We start from the raw sequence: 21,640 nt of genomic DNA on the forward strand, positions 1-21,640 counted from the left end.
ATATTCTAATTTTCTGATATGATGAATTTGAGATTTTCATTTGTTGTCATTTGTAATCATCAAAATTAAACAAAATAAACATCTGAAATATATGAGTTTGTATGTAATGTATGAATATAATATACAAGTTTCACTTTTTAAATGGAATTACTGAAATCAATCTACTTTTTCATGATATTCTAATTTTATGACCAGCACCTGTACTGAGCTACTTTTTCCCTCTTTGATTATAAAAAAAACTTGTTCTGACCAAACTAAAAACCGTGAATTACAAAAACTGCTTTTCAAGTAATTTCAAAATGTACTGAGGTTACACTGTGTGTTATGAATAATAGTAACACACCCAAGCTACATAACATGTTAAATCATAAATAGAAATAGTTTTTTGTTGTGTAGCTGAATGTCCATAGATGTATTCCCTTCAAAGTTTTTGAAGTATCCCAATAGTGGAGCTCGATGGAAAAAGCAAAAGTTGAATCAACTTTTTCAACAATCATGAGACCACTAACCAAAAGGTTTTTTTATTCGATGATATTGCTCCAAGTCTGCCACATGACATTCTGACATTTTCTCCCTCTGCACACATTGTCTTTTGAGATGTCTGATTTCTTTGATCGTTCCTGATATCAGTTTCTGCTTCTTTGAGATAGTAGCCATTCTTTTGATGTAGGGTTAGGGTTATGTAGTTCAGTGAGTTCTTTGTGATGAGCTATGATGTTACCTTTACGTATTGTCTGCTATTTCTAGTGTTTGGATGAAATGTGTTTTACTCAGTGGAAAGGGAACGCAGTTATCTACTGATTTTTGCATTTCTTCTACCAATAAACTAATAAAAATGGTAATGCAGACTACATTTGCTTTGGAAGCTGTTTCTTGCTTGCAGTGACTTTATGTCCATCAAGAAAACTGGATCCTACACACTTGTTACTCTTTCTTAAGCCTAAACCTGCTAAAATGCACTAATACCTCTGTGCTTTTTATGTCAGGTTAATTGTTTTGCTTGCCTGTTAATTGCCTGACATCCAAAGAGATCAGTTCTTCTGTGTCAACTCTCTATTTTTTCTGAATAGACACACAAGATTTGTATTTGTGATGTCTGTTCAAGTCACTCCACACAGTGGAACCAGTAAAGCATTCATAAAGAACCATAAATCCAATTACTTTATCCAAAAATTGATATTTTGAGCTTTGTGGCAACAATATGAGCATCAATCCGACTCCTTCACGGTTCAAATCAGCTTAGACTGGGAGTTTGTGATTGCAAAGTCATCCAGAACACGTCACAGATGCACAAATGCTAATACAGCTTTGATTCCTTCAGTTAAAAACTCGAGGGATAGTGTTTGACTGAAAGACCGGAGCAACAAATCCAGCTGTGTGTGTTCCTCGCATCTGAAAATATTCCTCTTGGATTTTCTGCTCCCTCCCAGGTGGGTGTTAAATCTAACCAGCTAATCCTGAACCTCAGGCTGGTTGTCACTCACAGAACCGCAGCCAAAAACAAGATTCGTAATGCTCAGAATGCACTCCTTAATGGTGACAAATAAGATTCAGCTCTAAAAATACCTGGTTAAATTGGGGTGCGTGAGAGTTTTTGTGTTTGTTGACAGTGTTTTATTTGATTAGGTGCTCTTTCCCTGAACGCCGCTGTCAAGCTTCAGCCACAGTGTGACCTTCCACAATCACCCATGTATTTGTGTTTGAGGTGTTTATGTCCCTGTGGGTGCCTGCCTTTTAAGTCTCCGTGTGTGTTTGGGTTCTAGTTTGCATTTGCAAGCATTACTGGAATACGGCTTTAAAGGAAAGCAAGTTTATTTGAAGAATTCTGCTTATACTTGATGGAAATCAAAGTACTTTAAAACAAAGTAACAAGAGGGTAGCAAAATGGCACAAAACGCAATAAATGCATAAAAGAAAAGAAAATCTTAATTTGATAACATATATAATTCCCCATTTTTAACATGAATAGCTGAGATGTGTTTTGTTCTCCCCTTTTGGGACTCTGAGTTTTTAGTTTTCTATTATTAGTTATTCTGTTTTATTGATCTTTGGTTTATTTTCCATTATATTTAAGCAGTCTTTAGTTACTCTCTGTTGCCCCCTTGTGCTTGTTTTCTTTCCTCTTGGCTTCCTTCTAGTTAGTTCCACTCAAATCCTGCTTCTTATTAAGCTCTTTAGTCCATCCTTTGTCCTGTTACCCTTATATACCCCACCTCTGCAGTCACTTAGGGCTGGTTCCTTGTTTTGTTTTGTTTTTTGTTATTTCCCTCATCTCTGGCTTCCCATGTGATTTTTCCCTGACGTTTTGGTTTTTTGGGTTCTTTGTATTTTTGTATTTTTCCTCAGTTACTTCTTTAAATTTGCAAGATTCACCTCCGCCTTCCGGTTTCTGCATTTGGGTCCTCAACCAACCTCCATACCAATCGTGACAAGATATGGTGAAAGTGAACTGATAACATAAGCTTTGCCCTATAAGGGAAGGATTTTTCTGCTTTAAAGAAGGCACAAATTTCTGCATTCTGTTTTTCAAACGGTTTCAGGACAGTAGTGGCAGCATTTTGGATGACCTTTACAATGAAGCAGGATTACTGGGTTAGCCAGAGAATTTCAGGTTTAACCCTGACTTCCAGTACTGGATTAATTCTTAGCGAGGCTAGTCACCATCTCTGAAAGGCAAACTTGCTCTGGGGCAGGCGGGCTTTCAGGATTGATCTGAATCCTAGAAAACCATCCACCAAGCAGCCGATCAGCTGTTTGGGAAAAACTTTAGTGCCCTTTGATTGAAAGATGTAGTTCAGAGGGAAAAAGAACTTAAACAACTTGAAAACAAAAAAATAGTTAAAACTAAATGTTACTGACAAATTAACAGTTTTCAATTTATTTCTTTATTTTCATTTTTCCTCCTTATATAAAATCAGAAGCTGTATATATTTCTTAAATATAAAGCTAAAACCAAATAAAGTATAAATATAGAAATATCAATCAGAGCATAGTCGGAAGATCCTTCGGATCACTTTGAGAATATGAGCGATACAGGTTTTTATGGGCTGGACCCGGCATATTTATGGCAGATCATGGAACCATGTGTCTGTTGTGCGACAGGAGTGCGGGCCCTGAACGCCAAATAAATGGTAATAACTATCTGAGTTATCTGCAGTTTGCACTTTTTAATGCAAAGTCTTTTCTTAAAGGCAGGAAAAGTTATAAAAGGTACCACTATTAGAAATAGAAAAGTCTGATTATCAAATATAGTTTGTTAAAATAGCCTTTTGCAGAGTTTGGTTTGGCAAACTTTGCAGTTGCATTGCTCTCATTTGCTTGAATGAACATTTATACACGGAACAAATGTCACCTATAAATATTCAAGGTCCCACAATAAGCTGCCAGAAGTGTGAATGCTTGATACAAATCATCAGAGGAGCTAAAAACGTAGGCCCACAGATCCCACCTGGTGGCTGTCTCATCCGATTTACTCAAAGGAAAGAAGTGATGCTCTTATGAAAAGAGGTTGGATGGATAAAAAGCAGCAGGTTGTGAATTTGGCATTTAGGTTTTGCATGCAGAAATGATCAGGTGAACAAAACAGGCTGACCTCTCCGCAACAGAACAGCACAGAGGAAATGCTCACAGAGGTTTGACATTTAGCTTTTATGGATTCCAAAGAGCTGAACAACACAATGAAGCAACATGTTGAGGAAACTGAAGCTAGTAAATATAGAACACTGTAGCAGATGCTGTTAAAATTGTTTTTCCTATTCCCCTCCCCATGTCTCAGCATTTTCCTATGATCATTGAATCAAAAGGACAAAATCCGGCATACAAGCTCATCCACCACAGGGCGGTTTTGGGATGTGAGGGAACAAGATGTTTTATGTCGGTTTAGACCAAACTCTCTAAGGAATTTTTCCATGATCATATGCATTTATTTTATGAAGAATGGACACAGCTCTGAAAGCAAAATTGCTTCCTTGAAAGTTGCTTGTACTAGCAAGGTTTACCAAATAAAGTCAATATTAAATATCTAGATCTATGTCATCAGTGGGCCTGGGTCCACATGGAAGGGTTTCAAATTCCCTCCTGGATTGAGAACCAGTCCTGGCTGGAAGGAACGGGAAGGATAGATGGATGGATGGAGTAAAAAACATGGATTAGATTTGTATTCACAGATGTAAAATAAGAATAAAACAAATCAGAGCTTTTAGATGTTTTATAATGGACATGTTGGAAAAGAATTGACTTAATTGGCCAAATACATGAACACTGGCAAAGAATACAGAAAAATCTGTTGGCTGGTTTTCTTCTGTGAAGCCGTTTTATACCAACAAATTTGCCTGTTATATACAATTTTGGGACTGGATTAGAAAAAACACAAAAAAGCCCCTCAAATTCTAAATTATTCCTCCAATATTTAAGATAGATAAATAGATAGATAAATCGGCAAAACTCCCAAATTAATGTGACAATAATGTCTTGAAGAGAGGATATAATTTCTGATTGTAAGTTTATGGAATGGGTTTGTATTAAAATGTTTGTGGCTTTCTTATATCTGCAAAGTACAACCTTGGTACATTATGTCATTCAACTTATCTTTGTGATGTTTTAAATAATCAGAAAACAAACATGTCAACAACCACAACTATTCTTTCCATGTTACCTTCTTAGTTTATTTCAAATTGATTGCAAACCTAAAGCCTCCATCTGTTACCTGCTAAGTGACCTTGAGTTTTTTGTTTTTTCCCCCCCATTATTTTCCTACTTAAAGGAGTGAGAGGAAAATTATTGAACAAAGCCTGAGCATGTTCAATTCAAAGAAAAAAAAAGCAAGAAAGATGAGCTGGAGATTAAGGCTGCAAATTAGTTATTGGGAACGGGAGATTGGGAAGGAAAGAGAAAATGAAAACAACAAAGGGCAAATCCAGGAGGGGTTGCAAATACAAGATGGATTGGATACAACAAGAGAATAAATCTGAGACAGATTGAAGTCAGAGAGATCCATATATGCAGCTGCTGAGGGAGTCTGTCTTCTTATTTTCCTTCAGATCCTTCTGAAATTAAACACCATGCCCAGAGATGAAATGGATTCCGGTTACATGACGAATACTTGTTTAAGAATTTCTTCCTGCAGAGATTTTAATAAGGTAATGGATAATAGGCACTGGTAAATCGTGAAAACTTCTCAGTTGAAATGTTTTGCATTTCAGGAAAGTCTTTTTATGGTGCAAGGTGCAAAACATTTTGAAAATGTTTGACTTTTTTTTTTTTAAACTGAATAAAAATTCTACAACCTGTTAGAATTTGCGTGCATAGTATAAGTAAACAGCACGTTACATGATAGGACAATGGAAGTGAAGACATGGACCCAAAGACTTCGGATAAAAGCAGCAGGAGGCATTCTGATTGATAGGATGCCTGCTCTTTTCAGGGTAAATGATTTTTGATAATTCCACATTGAGCTTTAGCTGTCGAACTGATGCCAGCACATTTGACTCAAGGACACTCTAGTATATGTAGGAGGTCACGGCTGACTCAATAACTGCACGGTGTCCAGATTTTGTGGCAGCAAAACAAGTCAAAATCTCCTTCCCATCCTGTGTATAATAATTTTCATTCCTTATATTTGCCAACATGCTGTCAAGTATTCTCTAAAGGTCATTTTGTACATCTACCCAAAAGAGATTCTTCCTAAGGACTAATGCTTTTATGCAGATGCAGCTTTATTAACCAGATTGTATTGCTGTGATGTTTCTAAAAAGTCTGTCCATTAAAAATCATTTTTCACTCCTTTTGCTGATATAGAATTTAACATGCTAACTGTAGCCTGTAGAATCTGGATGTTGTTTTTTTGTAAATTTCTTTGTGTTTTATATTACTATCAAATATTATCACCCTTCCTACAATAATTAGTATCTTTGATACTGGATAGCATCCACCAGTTTTCTATTAACACAAACCTCTTTGTTCAAACAACCTGACAATAGTTTTATAGAAAATGATTATCAGTTGTTCTTTTAGGACTGGCTAAATAATGCAGACCCTCCAAGCATGCAGTTGGTTTTCCCTGATTTTAAATGTCACCCAGCATATTTATTTATTTGTTTATTTTAACAACGCAGCATGCAAGCTCTTTGACAAACACGTCATTCAGGATTTACTCAAATTAATTTTCTCTCTTTCACAGTGGCTGTGTGGGCTGTAGCACTGAAAGACTGTCTTATGTCAATTTATATAAACTCTGAATCAAATTGACAGGCATACAAAAAGCCTGTGTTTTTACCAGCCCTCAGTTTTGCCAAATTTGATCAGCTTTTCATACTGTAATTTCCAGCTGTAATGCTAATGTCGACTCTGAGTATATAGACCTTTCTCTCATGTAAGAGGGGCAATTCTCATATTTGTAACCACATTTAGGGCCAGGGATTCACTTTTATTGACATTTCACGGAATAAAAAAAAAACAGCTGAAATGTTCTTATGCAACATGCTTAGGCTGTAAAATATTAAAATATATAAATTTATTTGGAAGCATTTGTATCCATAGAAACTTTAAAATAAGGACTATTTCTACATTTTCACCTGTGTAACTCTTTCAAACACCCCACGCCTCCCTTTTGCTACGAGATTCAACTTTTTATTTACGTTTTTTTTTTTTTTCTAAAGTTGCTTTATGGTTTTCTGTGAGCACAGCACAAAGCAAAAATGTCTTGCTAAACAGGAATGACCTCCCTGCTGTAGTTCGCATTGTTGAAGCCGTGCTGCAGCTCCAACATATCAAATTCAAAGCCTCTGCGTTTTTGATTAAGCATAGAAACGGTAATTGTTTTCATTACCTTGGATGGAAACAACATTCAAGCTAATGTAGTCCATTGATCTTTTTCTTCAGAGGGAAATTGTGTTTGGTACCAGTGTCGTATATCCCTTATGGACCCTGTGTTAACCTTCTTATATCCTCCTTTTTCAACTGCTATTTCTCTTCATCTTTTCTATGTTTTTCCTTAACTCTGTTAGCAGCGTCTTTCAGTCACCCTTTTGTTTAGGCTCCCTTTAGTTTTCTGTGTTTTTGTCTATAAGGCTTATGAACTCCAACAAAAATTAAATTTTCAGCTTAAATTATGATGAATTTAGAAGAAAATAATAGGGATTTTTACTTAAGATGAATGGGGAATTTGCAGAAAGCCTTGTTCTTGTTACAATTTGCTCCAGAGATCCTGATATTCAGCAAAAAACAGTTTTAATTTTAAAATGTTTGAGAGTTTGTAAAGATTAAAGACTGATATGTAGTTGTAGGCTAATAGGCTAATAGCAGGTTTGGGAAAGCAGATGATGGCAAAACTAACTTTATTTTCCCAAAAGCCTTTGTCTATTTATTATTTAGTAAAAATAAAAACATCAAGATATAAATCTATTGTTTGTCCCTTTTACAAGGATATCCCACGCATGTTGAGGAGCAAACAGGCCATTCTATTTAGAAACACCATTCATAAAAACAATGTATAAAAAGAAAGACACGTGAATGTTTGTGTTTTCTTCCTATTGCCTTGGAGTTTGTTATGATGTATTTCCTCTTGTTCTAACCTGGTGTTGTTTTTTATAGATAGCATCTTGATCAGACCTTCGAATGTCAGACTAAATGTGCTTTAGCCATTTAGTCCTACAGGGGCTAAGGCTTGCGGGGAACTGCTTTTACAGTCACCTATACTTGACCAAAATGGCATTGATCTTATGCTCTTTTTCCAATATTAGTGATTATGTGCAGCATTTACTGCTTTCATGCTTGTTTAGATGCATTCTTTAGTCATTTAATCATATAACCACAACAGCAAACAACCAATAGTTAGTGTTGGCTTACTCTTTTAACCTCTGTCCTTGAGTCTGATACACTCGGTAGCTTCCCGCTCTCCTGTACCTAAACAAATTGCTTCGCCTCAAAGCCCACAGTCATCTCTCTTATCTGCAATGCAGAAGGTCCTCCATTGTTGTTGTTGTGTTGGTGTCATGTAGGGACAGCTGGGCCTTCTTGCTATTGCTACCCTGTCAAGGCTGCTGTGCTGCTCAGCTGTAACAGAAAAAAAGAGTTAAGATGGACTGAAGTGAAGCAAATAGAGCCGGTACCAATAAAGCTTCGGATTCCAGGCACATCTGTAAACTGTGAAGATTTTTTAAATCAATTGCTTTAACCCTTCTTCATTAGTGTTTTTAGAATGCAGGGCTTGTCAATGCAAGTGGAGTATCACCCCAATTATAATTGATATTGTGTTATTAGAAATTCTTATGCTGATTTGTTTTTGTTTTTTTCTGCCCCTGCAGCCAGATTGCAAATCCAGCCCAAAGAAAAGCCCCGAGCCGGCTGTGGACCTGCTAGGCCTGGGTAAGAAACAATATTTCATTTTAACCTTCAAGTACTTTTTGAATTATGTTTGAATATCTAGAATGCGATCGATGCATTTATTAAACAAGCAGTGTTGGAGAGTGTTATGACATTTTCATTCACTTTGAGTCCAGTCATTTCTAAACTTGTTAGTGATTAAATATTTTGTTATATTCAATGATAGTTCAGGAATATCATAATATGTTATAAAATAACTTGAATTTAATGTCCACTCCAGTGGAGATGGAAAATATGTTATTAAATCAAATAACTTTTTGACTGCCAGATGTTGTTCTGAAATAGGACAACAAATAAAAGGATGAATTCAGCTTAAATCACAGCCAAACATTTTAATGCTGCACAAATATGGAATAAATTCACAACAGCTTTTATTCATTTAAAGTATTACAATTTGTGAACAAAAAAAAAATCTCCAAGTCAAACATATTTCAGTTAAACAATAATTAAAACTAAACTTAGTTACTATGCGCACAAAGAAAAGGGAATGAAAATTGTTTTTAAAAAAAATCAATAAAATAATGGAATCAGTTTAACATGGATGTTATGTTTGAGAATCAGAATTTATGGTGAAAAGTTTAGTATGAGGTCAAATTAGCTTTCAACTGTTTTTTCAGCAATTGGAATATGTTTTAACCAAATTAAAATGCAGATCTATAAGGTGAATGAAAAGTATTTATTAAATATTTTGCCTAATCAGAAATCAATAAATGTTTTCCTAATTGATCAATAATTTTGTGTTTCTTTCCAACGGAATAATTAGGAGTTTGAAATCTTTTATATTATTTAACTGTGCCTTATGAAAAATTGGAGCTATCAGCTAACAAATCATATAAAAATAATTCTTTTTTCATATTTTTGCAATCAAATGTAATGAGCATATGATGAAACACATTTAAATTATTGTTATATTAGTGTTTAAACCCTTAATGAAATAGTTTGTTTTAGCTTTATGAACAGCAGCTCAATGCATGTCAACACGGGTTGCCATGTGGTCACATTTAGCTGATTGTTAGTTTGCTTTACATAAAAGTAAACCAATAAAATGACAAAAAAAATCTTTAAAAACACTAATTGTTTTAAGGCTTTCCCTAACTTTGCCAGAGCTGTAACCTCTGTTGATCTGTTTTGCAAACGTGAGCTAAAGGTCAGGAAAGCTGTTAGCATGTCAGGTCATCAGCAGGGGAGCTAATTTCCTTTTCTCTCAGGTGAAAGTCTACAATCTCTGGCATCGTACAGTTTACTGTAATCTCAGAGAAAAATATTACAGAACGTCTGTTTTGCAGTCTGGTTCTGAAATTAACAACAGGCACATTAGCTTTGACAGTCTATCAATTATCTATCAATGTTCAAATGTCCAAAATTAATATCATGGCTTATGACATTACAACTTCCCTTGTTAATCCTTTTTAAACTTATCTTTAAGCTTAGTAGAGAAGGAATTTGTTACATAAGTAGAAAATGAAAAAAAAAAGCTTTAAAACATTCTAACAAAATGATGAAACCCTTAAGTTGATAAATTATTTTAAGCAGAAACCGGTAAACACAGTGCTAAAAACTGCAAAAGCTACATAATTGATTTTAAGAAATTAAGGCAATTAAAATTTGAGCTTTGAAAGGGTTCATGGGAAATATGAAAACAGAATGGAGGATAAACGCATCTGAGCCAGCAATGACTAGGAGTGTGTACTCCTGTCAGAACATTAATTGAGCAGCTCTCACAAGCATCAGTTGAAAGCAAATAAACACTCTCCTGTTGAGCCTTCAAATGGCTACAAGACGTCTTGAAGAGTGGGGCTGCATCATAACTCAGATTCAGTACATTCCCTCTGATCCCTGCACAGCCAGGCATGGCGTGATGTTGTTCACATCCGTGTATTTTCACTTATTACAGATAATTGGACCTCTCCTCACTGTGCAGTGAGACTGAAATTTGCTCATCCTCCTTCTCGCTGGTTGAAAATGAATTCCTTTTGCTTGCTGCAGAGCCCCGAATCCACCTTTGTTACATTTGATTTAATTTTCACTAGTTTTTACAAAGCAAGACACATTCACAAAAAGGTTGGAAAAAAAGATGGCATTCATTTGACATAACTTTGTGGTCTGTTGATGCGCATGGCATATGGTTGACCTGAAGTTAAAGAAATATACCTGAAGGGTTGCTAAAGGCAAATAGGAAGGTCTTAATATTCATTGACACCCTTTTTAAATTTTTACAAGAAAAGGCAGCAAATATGTAAATTCCTTATTGCAGAAGCTATATCTCTCTGAAAAAATTATTTTTATTTAATTTATTCAAACAAATCCACGTTGAGAAAGATCATACTTTTAAAAAAACCCACCAGTAACAGGTGTGCTTCTGTGGTGCAATGGTTGGTGCTCGCAACCTATGTTTTGAGGCCTTGGTCCTTGATGTGGGTGACCCAGGATCAAATCTGACCTGAGGTCCTTTGCCGCACATCTCTCTCCCCATCTCTTGTACCCCTTTTCTGTCATCCTACTATACAAAAAAAAAAGAGGCATTAGTGCCTTAAAAAACAAAAAAAAACAACAACAAAAAAAAAATCACCAGTAACAAGGTAATGGATGCAACTATCAGGTCCTACAATTTAAGTATAACTAAAGCACTACTTGATTTGTTCCTTTTGAGTTGATCGAAACCCTTAAGATTAACAATCTGGGAGGACAGGAGGTGTCATGGAGGTTCAGCATCAGCAAAACAAATTTTAACTCTTTCTTTACCTTTTCTTTTAATTCTTTCCTTTCTTTTGATGCACAAAGCCAGCTTTTCCAAACAGAAGTCACCCGATGCAGACCTGTGCTTGGCGTGACAGAGGGGTGAAACCCATCATAGTCTCATTACACAGACAAAACACATAGAGATGACAAAAAGCCTCCCTTTTCCACCCTAAAATGTTTTGTAAAAGCCCTGGTGAGAGTAAAGCCCGTTCCAGTTAATCACTCATCAGTTGTGAAGACAAGAGCAGTCAGCTTTGGGAGGCAAATAGGTGCCTGCACTGTGGAAACAAGGATGTTTATTAAAACCTCCTATCCTGAGTCACAGTAATGATTAAAAAAAAAAACTTTAAACAGTTGGAACTGTGAGAAAGAAGAATGGACATTGAGTTTTTTATTATGATGTTTTTAGTAAACAGCTCTTAGATATAAAACATTTTGGGAAGTAGCCTATTGTTAGCGTTAAAGTGTAATGATTAAGAAAAGGTCATATTGCAATACAAAACACACAATAAGGACTCGCATCTCCATCATCTTTAGATTTGCAACCAATAGCTGGACTGAACTCTCCTTTGGTCCAAGTCATTTGCTTAACAACAAAATCTTCACCTTTCCCATCGTCCATTGTACAGCTCATATAGCGATAATACCAGCAATTGAAACGTGCTCCTTATTATGCAGTGGGCAGGGTTTCGCTTCAGTTGCTAGGTGAGGAGCTTGACCAGGCTAAGGATGCTAAGTGAGTGGAAGCATCCACTTTGGTGATTATACAAAATATTACCTACTTCGATTTTATTGAATATATGAGTTCAACCTTTAAATGGTACCCTAGGTGCCTCCACTAGAATATGCTAAAAAGGATTTTTTTTTATGGTTAAAACTGTTAGACGTATTGCTAGAATCGAGTGCTGATGGGTGCCTTGATTGACTTTTATTTAATAAAACAAACTTGTATCTTTTGCTTAAACTACACCTTGCATTTTCATACAAAATAGATATGCATTATCAGCACAAAACCACCTAAAACTGAGCTAGCTAATCATTTGTTAATTTAATAGGATAATGATCCAAAACATTTCCCCATAGAATGGTTCAGCGGTCACAAAATCAAACTTCTTCCACAGCCACCAGATTTAAACCCTGTAGAAAACTGTGGCCAGCTGGATAGACATCATAGAATGCTAAGAGAGAACACTTGACCCAAGATGATCTTTGAAGTTGTGCAAAAGGGGGTCAAAGATCCCTCTCTCTGTGTGCTCCACAAGAAGACCAAACATGACTGTGTGCAAAGAATTAACTGCGGATGTGTCAATAGCTTTATCTCCTCGAACTTGAGTTTTTTCCCCCTCCTCTCTATAAATACAGCCTGAGCACACAGGTTGGATTTTCAAATTGTTTAGCGAGATTATGCTGCTGCAGTAAGAGATAGATTTATCTTATTGTCTGTTGTAAAATTGATTTAGTGTCTTCTTGGAGTTAATTAAAATGAACTTCATCAAAGTGATACACCAACTGTGAGGGATGTTTATCAACAGTTGGACTACATTGGACTATTGTCCCTCGCCTGATTGGACGGTGAACCAAAGGCTTCAGATCACCTCCATATTGGAATGTTAATGGTATTTGTGTTTTACTAAAGAACATGAAACCATAGAGCTTGAAAAAAAAATTGAATTGTGGAGTGACATTCAACAAATGTCACGATCTGGATTCAAACCTGTGACATTTTCCCTACACAGTGTGTGGGTGTATGTCGGCCAGTTAACCACTGCGGCGTTGTGCTCCATGCTTGTTGACCTAAATCGAAACGGCAGCGCACTGAGAAAACAGACAGGGTTGCTTCAAGCTTTCTTCTTCATAAATTTCTAATATGCAGTTGTTCTTCTTTACGGAGCTGCATTGTGTTGGCGTGAGGAAAAAGCCCCCTGGACATAGCATTGATCAAAAATTCCCAAACCACAGCATGGAGGAAAGAGATTGCTATAAATAACCAACACTACACCTCTTCCAGCCTCGCTGGCTGGATGAGATTTCACACATAATCAATAAGTCAAATACATGGCAGTGTGCCTTCAGCATCTCCTCCATCAATCCCTCTCTTGCTCCATCTCTCAGGTAATGCTACTCCTTTGTTGTCAGTAAACCATACTCTCTCCTGGATTGGGTTGCTTTGAGTATCTGTTGAATCTGGTTTGCAGCCAGAGCCAAAATTTACCCTGAGGAGCATTCTCTCTCTCATTTTCTTCCATTTCTTGTTTTCTACAGTAAGATTCTTCTAACTCAGAGGAATATAACCATACTGACAGAGATGGCTCAACATTAATATTCAGAACAGTATAATATTTAAATTAGAATTATTATGGATCTTTTTAAAATCCGATTTATGTTTCCAAGCTGGACCTTTTTATTAAAGAAACGAATCAATGAGTTTATTACAACAAATTTACTCAAAGCCTTAATGCAATCAGCCTATTATGCAGCAGCAGAAGTAATGAGACCAGTAACATTTTCTATATAAAGGTCAGGAGTTCTGGGATTACAGTAAAGGAAAAATTAACATGTTTTTCAGTACTCTTTTATTAATAACAATAAAGCTGCTGACCTTTAAATAAGCCAGTCTCAAGCATCCATAACATTTCTTCACATCCCAGTTCTGTAAGTCTTACATTTTAATTCTGTAAGAATAGCAGCAGCTTTAATTGAAAAAACTGTGCAACATTATCTTCCTACACATTTGACTATTTAATTAATATAGTCTGGCTAAACTTAACTGGCTTGTTTTTTTGTTTTTTTTGCCTTGTCAACAAGGCTGATGCACGGGCATCCTAACTTTTAGATTCCACATTCGTATAATTAGACCAATTTTTCTCTTTCAAAATGCCCTTAATTAATCAAGGTATCAGAAACAATTCCCAGATTTCTTTTTTTTTGTAAATATTTATATGATGCCATGCTGCAGTTGCTGCATATCTGCCTACTGCATTATGTAAGTTGGTGTTGTACGGTTCTGGACTGTGCCCTGCACGCCCTTCTTGAGTTGACCATGCGGAGTAAAAATGCTGCAAACGCTGTGTTCTGTGTGTCTCATTTCCATACGAATCGTATGTATGTCGAGCAATACCAGCCTTAGGCGTAGATATGGTCAGGATGAGAGAAAGTATGTACTGCACTGACTAATGGTTATTAGACACTGACCTTAAAAACTGTATTTATTGATCTTTGCAGATCCAAGCCTTGATTTGCATCAGTACATTGAGTCAGAGTGAGATAGTACGTTGGGGTGGATATGTACTTGGAAATCGCAACCTTCATCACTTTGATTGTAAGACTTGTAGTGGTCATATATACAAACATTGATAAATGGTAGCATCAATAGTAAAAACACATGGACTTTTAGTTCCAAGGTTTGCAGTTATTTGAACACACAAACAACACTCAATGGAGGGCTGAGATTTAGACATTTTAGCATTTACACAATGGGAAATGTTTCAACCAGTAGAAGGTAGCTCTAAGAGTTATTCTGCTCACATTTAGCAGACTTTAAGCGGTTTTCACAAAAATGTAAAAATGTACACAGCGGCATAAGGTTAGCACCCTTAAGACTCAATGGTCCCCCTCCTAATAGGGGACTGGGGCATCTATGTGGACCCTAGACATTTTTTTTTTAGGATTGATGCTTGATAAGAACTGTTTAAATAAAGTAAAAAAAGGACAATTAGTTAATTAGACGTTTATCAGCAACAGCATCCTCTCCATTGCCAAACATTTCTTATAATTCTGCATGAATCATCGACTGTATGACAGTAAATTCCTGCAATACTGGAAGGTATTTTTTCAACTTCTACACAACAATACACGTCTGTTATTTACACTGGACCTTTTAAGAAAATTTGATTTTTGATTATAGCTGGATAAAGTGGATATTATACAAATGTGACTGTTTATGTAAAGATAACTAGAAATTATTTTAACTGTAGGATTGAAAAAGGCTCAATTTGAATTGGTTTTGATATACATTTTGTACTAGATGAAATTTTTTTAAAAAACATTAAGAAAAATATTTGCATTTTATTCAAATTTTTGCTGACATTCTTTTAGTTTTTTTTGTATATAATTTCAGCATATTTTGGAAGGGGATTTGTTTTTGTTTTTTTGTTTTTACTTAATATAGTTCTATATGATTTTGTCTTGTAAATAATTGAAACAAAATCCGTTTATTTGCATACTTGTTTATAATAAAATATACTGGAAAGCTCACAGATTTTTTAATTGAGGGAATAAAATGAAATTATTTATGCTGTAGTTGCTCTTTAAGTTGACTGACATGTAGATCTGATGCTCACTGAGTTGCAGTTTGCTTCAGTAGCCACAGTTCAGCCTTTCATAATGACAGGTTTTGCTTGAAAATAAATAGAAATTGTGGTATTTTTATTTGGAGTTCATTTTAGAACTGTGTAATAATAGCATAATAATGCAAGTATTCTCTCTAAAAGACAATTATACTTAAGCTTTTAAAGAACACTTAGCAGTGGAACTGGAAGACATTTCAATTATCAAAAAAAAAAAAACAATTAACTCGACTACTTTTACAAAAATGCACTTGAATAATAACCAAAGAAACCCAAAAGCAATCAAATGGATTATAAAAACACACACAGTCAAAATAATAACTAAAATGGATTGTTTTTCCTTTAGCAAAATTTTGCACAAAAAAATAATAATCATGAGACTCAGAGAGGGAAAACGGGCAAAACTGGGTATTTAATGAAAGCACAAACTTACAACTACAGAACAAATTAGACGTATCTGAACCCAGGGAATGCGAACAAGGTGTCAAATGTTTGCTTTTTTCTAAAGGTTGCTTATCAATTAAATGAATGGGTAGCGTGTCTTTAGAGATTAAATTAAGTACACTCTCTGTGAGTTAGCACCCTTTTGCAATGCTCTTTTTTGTCAATTACAGGACCAACATGAAGAATAAAAAGACACAAGGAAAACAAACAAGACTAAATAGAAATTAGAACTCATTTAAATCCATCAAGCTTTTAATTGATTGATTGCTTATTGTGACAGATCTAGCACACCTCACAGCAATCACTCTAACACTTTTATGCTTGTACTGTTATTGATAGATTTTAAGACACTCATTAAAAGTACACAAAGATATCCTGGGAAAAGCATCCTGCTCCCTCTGGATGCTTTCTAACTGGAAATGTTACACCTTTCCTCCCCCATGCAAACACACACATACAGTACTTAAAAGCTGTGGTGGGACCTTATGTGCCACTAAAGGTCTGTGACTTCCTCATATGATAATAGATTTATGATAGACTTATACTAGCTTATCAATACTACAAAAACCATTGCAAAATAGGAAACATATCAGCAGATTTAGAAAAGACGGTTATAGAATTTTAGAGAACTTTTAAAAATCAAAAATAGCCAAGGATAAAATCTATTGCTACAATAAGCTCTGGCTCACTGCACTATTCAACCCTGCAAAAGCATTACCTGGCCTGAAGAATTTCAGTTCCTTCTGGGGAAGCAGGAAGAAGGATAATAATTTGTCTTCCTTCGGCATAAATCCACCCAACCAGCCAGCTTTTTGTCAGTCGCACAGACGTCAGTTGGAGGCTTAGGGTGATAAATATTTCCTCGGCACAGTCTGGACTTTTATTACCCGTCAGTTGGGAAGTGTGAATACTCTTGTGTTTCGCCATGTACTCAAGAGAATTTCCTATTAAACTAAGCATATTTCACAGAGCCTGCACTTCCTATTTCCATACTTTTATACACTCTTCCTTTTTAGTTGTAATACTTACGGTACACTTCACATATCATTATCTTTTACTGCATTTCAGAACTCCTCATATCTGGGTTGTGTTTGGTGACATAACAGAAATATGAATGTAAACTGTAGGAAATGTTAAGTTCTGATATAGAACTTATACTGTAGCCTCCAACACCACCCAGAGGCTTTGGTCCTAAAGAACTTCACGGCAGAATGTGAAAACTAAATTTCATGCTCTAGTTATAATTTGTGTCATAGAGTAAGGGGATGGCTAAACTAGAACAATCTATTGCAATGCAGGTATTTATCCTCCTTTTAACTTATTCAAGATCTAATTAAATCAAATAGTTTAGCACTCCATCATTCTAATCAAGTTCGGTATAGGACAGCTTCCTCTGCCTAAATGTCTGCCACGATCCTGTCCCAATCTACGTGTAAGGAAACTGATTCTTCCTACAGTCAGGAAGTGACATCAGCCCACTGTGCAGTGATCTGGTGGAGGCAGGATGGAGGTTAAGAATGCCAGTAGCATCAACAAACTCAAATATTTATAGAGCTGGGAAATCTACTGGACACATGAGGATGAGCGAGTCAGTATGAGATAGCAGTTTGATATCAAATATCAACAATTCATCCCATCCCACAGCACATTACAGCGGGGGTGTTTAAATGCATTTTATAAACAAATACTGTTGGATGTTAATCTCACAAACAGTTTATTCTGTGAATCTAACACTATTCTGTTTTCAAAACAGTCTGATTTAACTCTAAAACATTTTACAAGTTTTGTATATACACTATAGATTATCTGCATTGTCTTCATTTCACTGTAAATATTTATTTTTGATTTGAACTATGTAGATGAGCAGGCTTGTGGATTATTTTTATGCCCCTGGCTGTAGCAACTCCCTCTGCCACTACTGTGTTTTAGGCAATACTTTGTTCCAGTGGGTCAGGACCATTCCTGCCCTTTAAGAAGTTACTCTAAGCAATCATTTCCCTGAAAAAGTTTCCACATACCAAGGTCTGTCTGCAGCAGTGCCACCATCTCTTTGTTTTTACCTTTACCAGCAGCACACACCTTGAAGATATGCCCTTGGTAACCAGTTATTTCAAGCTGCCAATAGACTGCAAGGCAGAGAGGATTCAGCTAGTACACAGTAGTGATTCTAGAGTTTAGAAATTGAGCCTAGTCTCATTTTAGTGTTACAGAAGTAGCAGTCTGTCATGATCTATGGGTGTGTGGTATAATAGATGCTTCTTAAATAGGATGGAGATTCCTGCAAGGTGTTATATCTGTGCAGATTGAGGACACATTGATTATAATAAAACTAAACTAAACTTCAAACAGAAAAATAACCTACCTACCATGCTCTGTGGGCTTCAGCATCTCAGGCTCTATAAATATAGATCAGATGTGGGCATTAGGGACACTTTATCCACACAACTTTAGTGTATTATTGACAAGTGATAGCCTGGATGCAGGACAATTGAGATAAATTATCATTCCCCATGTTGTTTAAACCGTCCTTTGCACTGTACAAATAATTTGATATAAATGGCAACTTACTCATACTGACTAAAATATGGTTAAAACTAACTTTTTGAGTTTTTTTGTTATGTTTTCAAGGCTGTGATCTGGATAATGGCTTTTATTTATAATTATATAGTCAATACTTAATATTCGCTAATAGCTTGGCCAGTTTTAACCACGCACAAAAAAAATTCTTAGTATTCATCATTATATAACTGAATTTATTCTCAAACAGACTGAGAAATTCACTATAACAAAAGCTTCAGTCATAAAGAAGAATGTCCACATAGAAACCATAAACAGCTGGAAACTGAAAGAATCTGCTATGGATGCAGTGGGACACTGCTGGTGCAGAGGCCTCCCACAGTCTCTAAATCGAATGTAGTTGGGATTACATGTAAATATTGTTTTTATCAGCTTTTTTTCCAACATTACCAGGTGTTTGGCTGCTGCTCTCGGAAAACAAGGGAGGCTCAATGGTGTTAATTAAATCCAAACATCACACGTTGCACTAACAAATATTGAAAGGCATAAATCACATCGCTACAACAGGTGAAAATAGCTGTTGTGAAGCGCTTTGAAATAATAACCTCCAGAAACCACGGCAGGAGTTCTGCAGAAGACGACTGTTCTGACTGAATGATCACTTTTCCTGTTCGACTCATGGGGAAAACCATGAGGAAAGTCTGGCCACTGTCAGTCGAAAATACTCAAGTATGTTTGCCAATCAGCATTGAGGCTCAAGCCTCAACAGGAATTTCTCATATACTTATGAAATTAGGCACCTTTTAGAGCATAACTAATGCAATTTAATGAGTACATTTATGAAGATTGACAATATATATTTTACCAATAATTTTACAAAAAATTTACAAGGGAGGTTTAGCCTACCTAGTATTCAATAAGAAATCGCCACTGTTTGGATGTCCCCCTGTGGGCCGTCTCCTTTAAAGTCATCTAGCTTTGGGACAAATGTGCAAAAAACAACAACACATTTTAATTCCAGTTTTCCTTTTTCCAGATGCTCCAGAGGGAGAAGGAAAAGGCTCTGATCGAACGGCACCTGTCGGCAAAGAACTGGATCTGTTTGGACCAATGGTTTCCAATCCTCTGCCCCCCAGTAACACAAAGCATGATCAGGTAGTTAAAAAAAAACACACAAGCTGACTTTCAGCAGCTGCTTATCACCTCAGACAGGCTGCAACTGAGGGAGTCTTCAGAGACAAACACACACACAACCCAACCCACACACAAGCATATTCACAAACCAGCCGTGTCTCTGGCACGTGGCGACTCCCCAAGGATCCGCATCAAAGAGAACTGTCATAAAATCTTTTTTTTTATTGATTTGACCGGCGTCCTTCAAGAAAAAGTGTCGATTTCTCTAACAGTGAAGAGCTGCGGGAGACACACATAAAATAAAAAGAACATTTTATAGAACAGGTCACAGAATTGATCAAGATCGTCACAAGATCACCAAGGAAACAAAGCTTCTTTTAACATTAAGTATTATTTAAATTAGTTGCATATTATGTATGGATGGATGGATGGATGGATGGATGGATGGATGGATGGATGGATGGATGGATGGATGGACGGACGGACGGACGGACAGATCCACTTATAGAAGGTTAATGTTTTTGGGGGGTATTTTAAAAGCCATACTTGCCAATGGCTTTCCCAGTCAAACGGCAGCTGGTGAAGGTGCTTCTCTTTAGGTCTTAATGTCCACAAATCATGACAGAATATTTTAGTACAAAGACTGATGTTTAAAAAAGGAATCTTAGGGGACAAACCAAGGACCCATCAGGCAAAGTGGGGAGATTTTGAATGGCTGCTACTGTACCCTGAATAAGCTGTATTTGGATTCCATGTCTGTAATCTTCATCTAGTCAAGAGAAAAACTCTGCCAAGGATTTCCCTATACATGTTTGTATTGAAACACAAAGCAAATATTTTATGTGTATATAACAATCGGGGCACACTTGGAATTTCAAAAAAGAAATAAAGCATTTAAATAAGCAATGTGCTTTACCCATGGAAGGAGCTCAGGAGTGAAACGGTGATATTTTTTAAGCATTTATTATTGTTCACTAGCCATAGAAACTGCTTTATCTTCCATGGACAGTGGTCTGTAGAGGAAGCCACTATGTAACCAGTATGACAGAAAAATAGCATTGGAGCTTGAAGAGCTGGATTCAAGCCTTACAATTTAGTGCCAATGTAAACATTTAAAGTTAGATCTTTAAGGAGCTGGAAGGTTTTCTAGCCACAGAGTAAAGTTCAGTGTTCTGATTTTCTATTAGAAATCGAAAGACAAGGACCTATTTGTTCCTATATTGCAGGAGGGTTTTACTAGCCTTTGTCATAGAAAGAAACCCCATTCAGCCTTGTTTCACAATGTGTATTGATATAGGCACACAGGAGTCATGGAAAAAAAAGAGCGGACAGCTTCACTCGCACTCATCTGCAGCCATTGTCCAGCAAACATTTTCGGTAGCCCCCTTTCTGAGGAGGAGTTAAAGTTCACTGTACCTTCTTCCCGCTGCTGAGCTTCTTACCTTGAAGTTCTTGACATTCTGGGGAACTGTTTCATTACAGCTTAATTTCTCTGCATGATTGATGAGACTCTAATTTTTTGGAGTTAATAATGGCTAACACAAGAAGATGGTTATTGTGACTTTACTTAGTCGAATTTTCTTTCCCCTTTATGAAATATAAAACATTTTTAAACAAACAGAAATTAGTCTGGCTTTTGATCTTCTTTTTTTTTTTATTAAAAACTGATTAATTCCTCCTTTTTCTTCTGGCTGAGCCCTTTCTAGTTGCATGTACTTCACTGACATTTCCTGCAACATTTAAAGCAAAGACCTCCAAGCTGCCTCTCAGTGTGGGGGACCAGTAATTGCCTCTGCCTCGGTGTGAAGGTTAGCTTTCCCTGTTTGTTGGTATGTAACCCGTGACTTTTACAAACTAATAGGTTCTGCTTAGATGGAAGAAGAGACATGTTGGATGTAATTGAACTGGTGACTTATTGTCAGTCACTGCCCTTTTAATTTCTTTGTTGCCTCTCTTTTTTTTTTCTATTTTTCCCCTTTCAAATCATATTCCTGCTCTACAGCAAGACACAGATTAAACACATAGGTGGATAACTCTGCAGCATTTTCACACAACCAGCTAATCACAACAATGCAGTT

At 36.3% G+C, this 21,640-nt stretch overlaps 1 protein-coding gene across 2 annotated transcripts in view; it reads left to right on the forward strand.

Annotated features, from left to right (window-relative positions):
• LOC119792735 (stromal membrane-associated protein 1-like) overlaps nt 1-21,640 on the forward strand; it is a 94,336-nt gene that overhangs the window by 55,123 nt on the left and 17,573 nt on the right. For both annotated transcript variants that reach the window (XM_038299496.1, XM_038299497.1), the window contains exons 7-8: nt 8,304-8,364; nt 19,465-19,583. In XM_038299496.1, the coding sequence (XP_038155424.1) occupies nt 8,304-8,364; nt 19,465-19,583 (180 nt within the window). The remainder of the gene's footprint in view (nt 1-8,303; nt 8,365-19,464; nt 19,584-21,640) is intronic.

This window comes from Cyprinodon tularosa, unplaced genomic scaffold (assembly GCF_016077235.1).
Source record: "Cyprinodon tularosa strain WSP-4 unplaced genomic scaffold, ASM1607723v1 ctg43, whole genome shotgun sequence".
In the NCBI taxonomy this organism is placed as follows: Eukaryota; Metazoa; Chordata; class Actinopteri; order Cyprinodontiformes; family Cyprinodontidae; genus Cyprinodon; species Cyprinodon tularosa.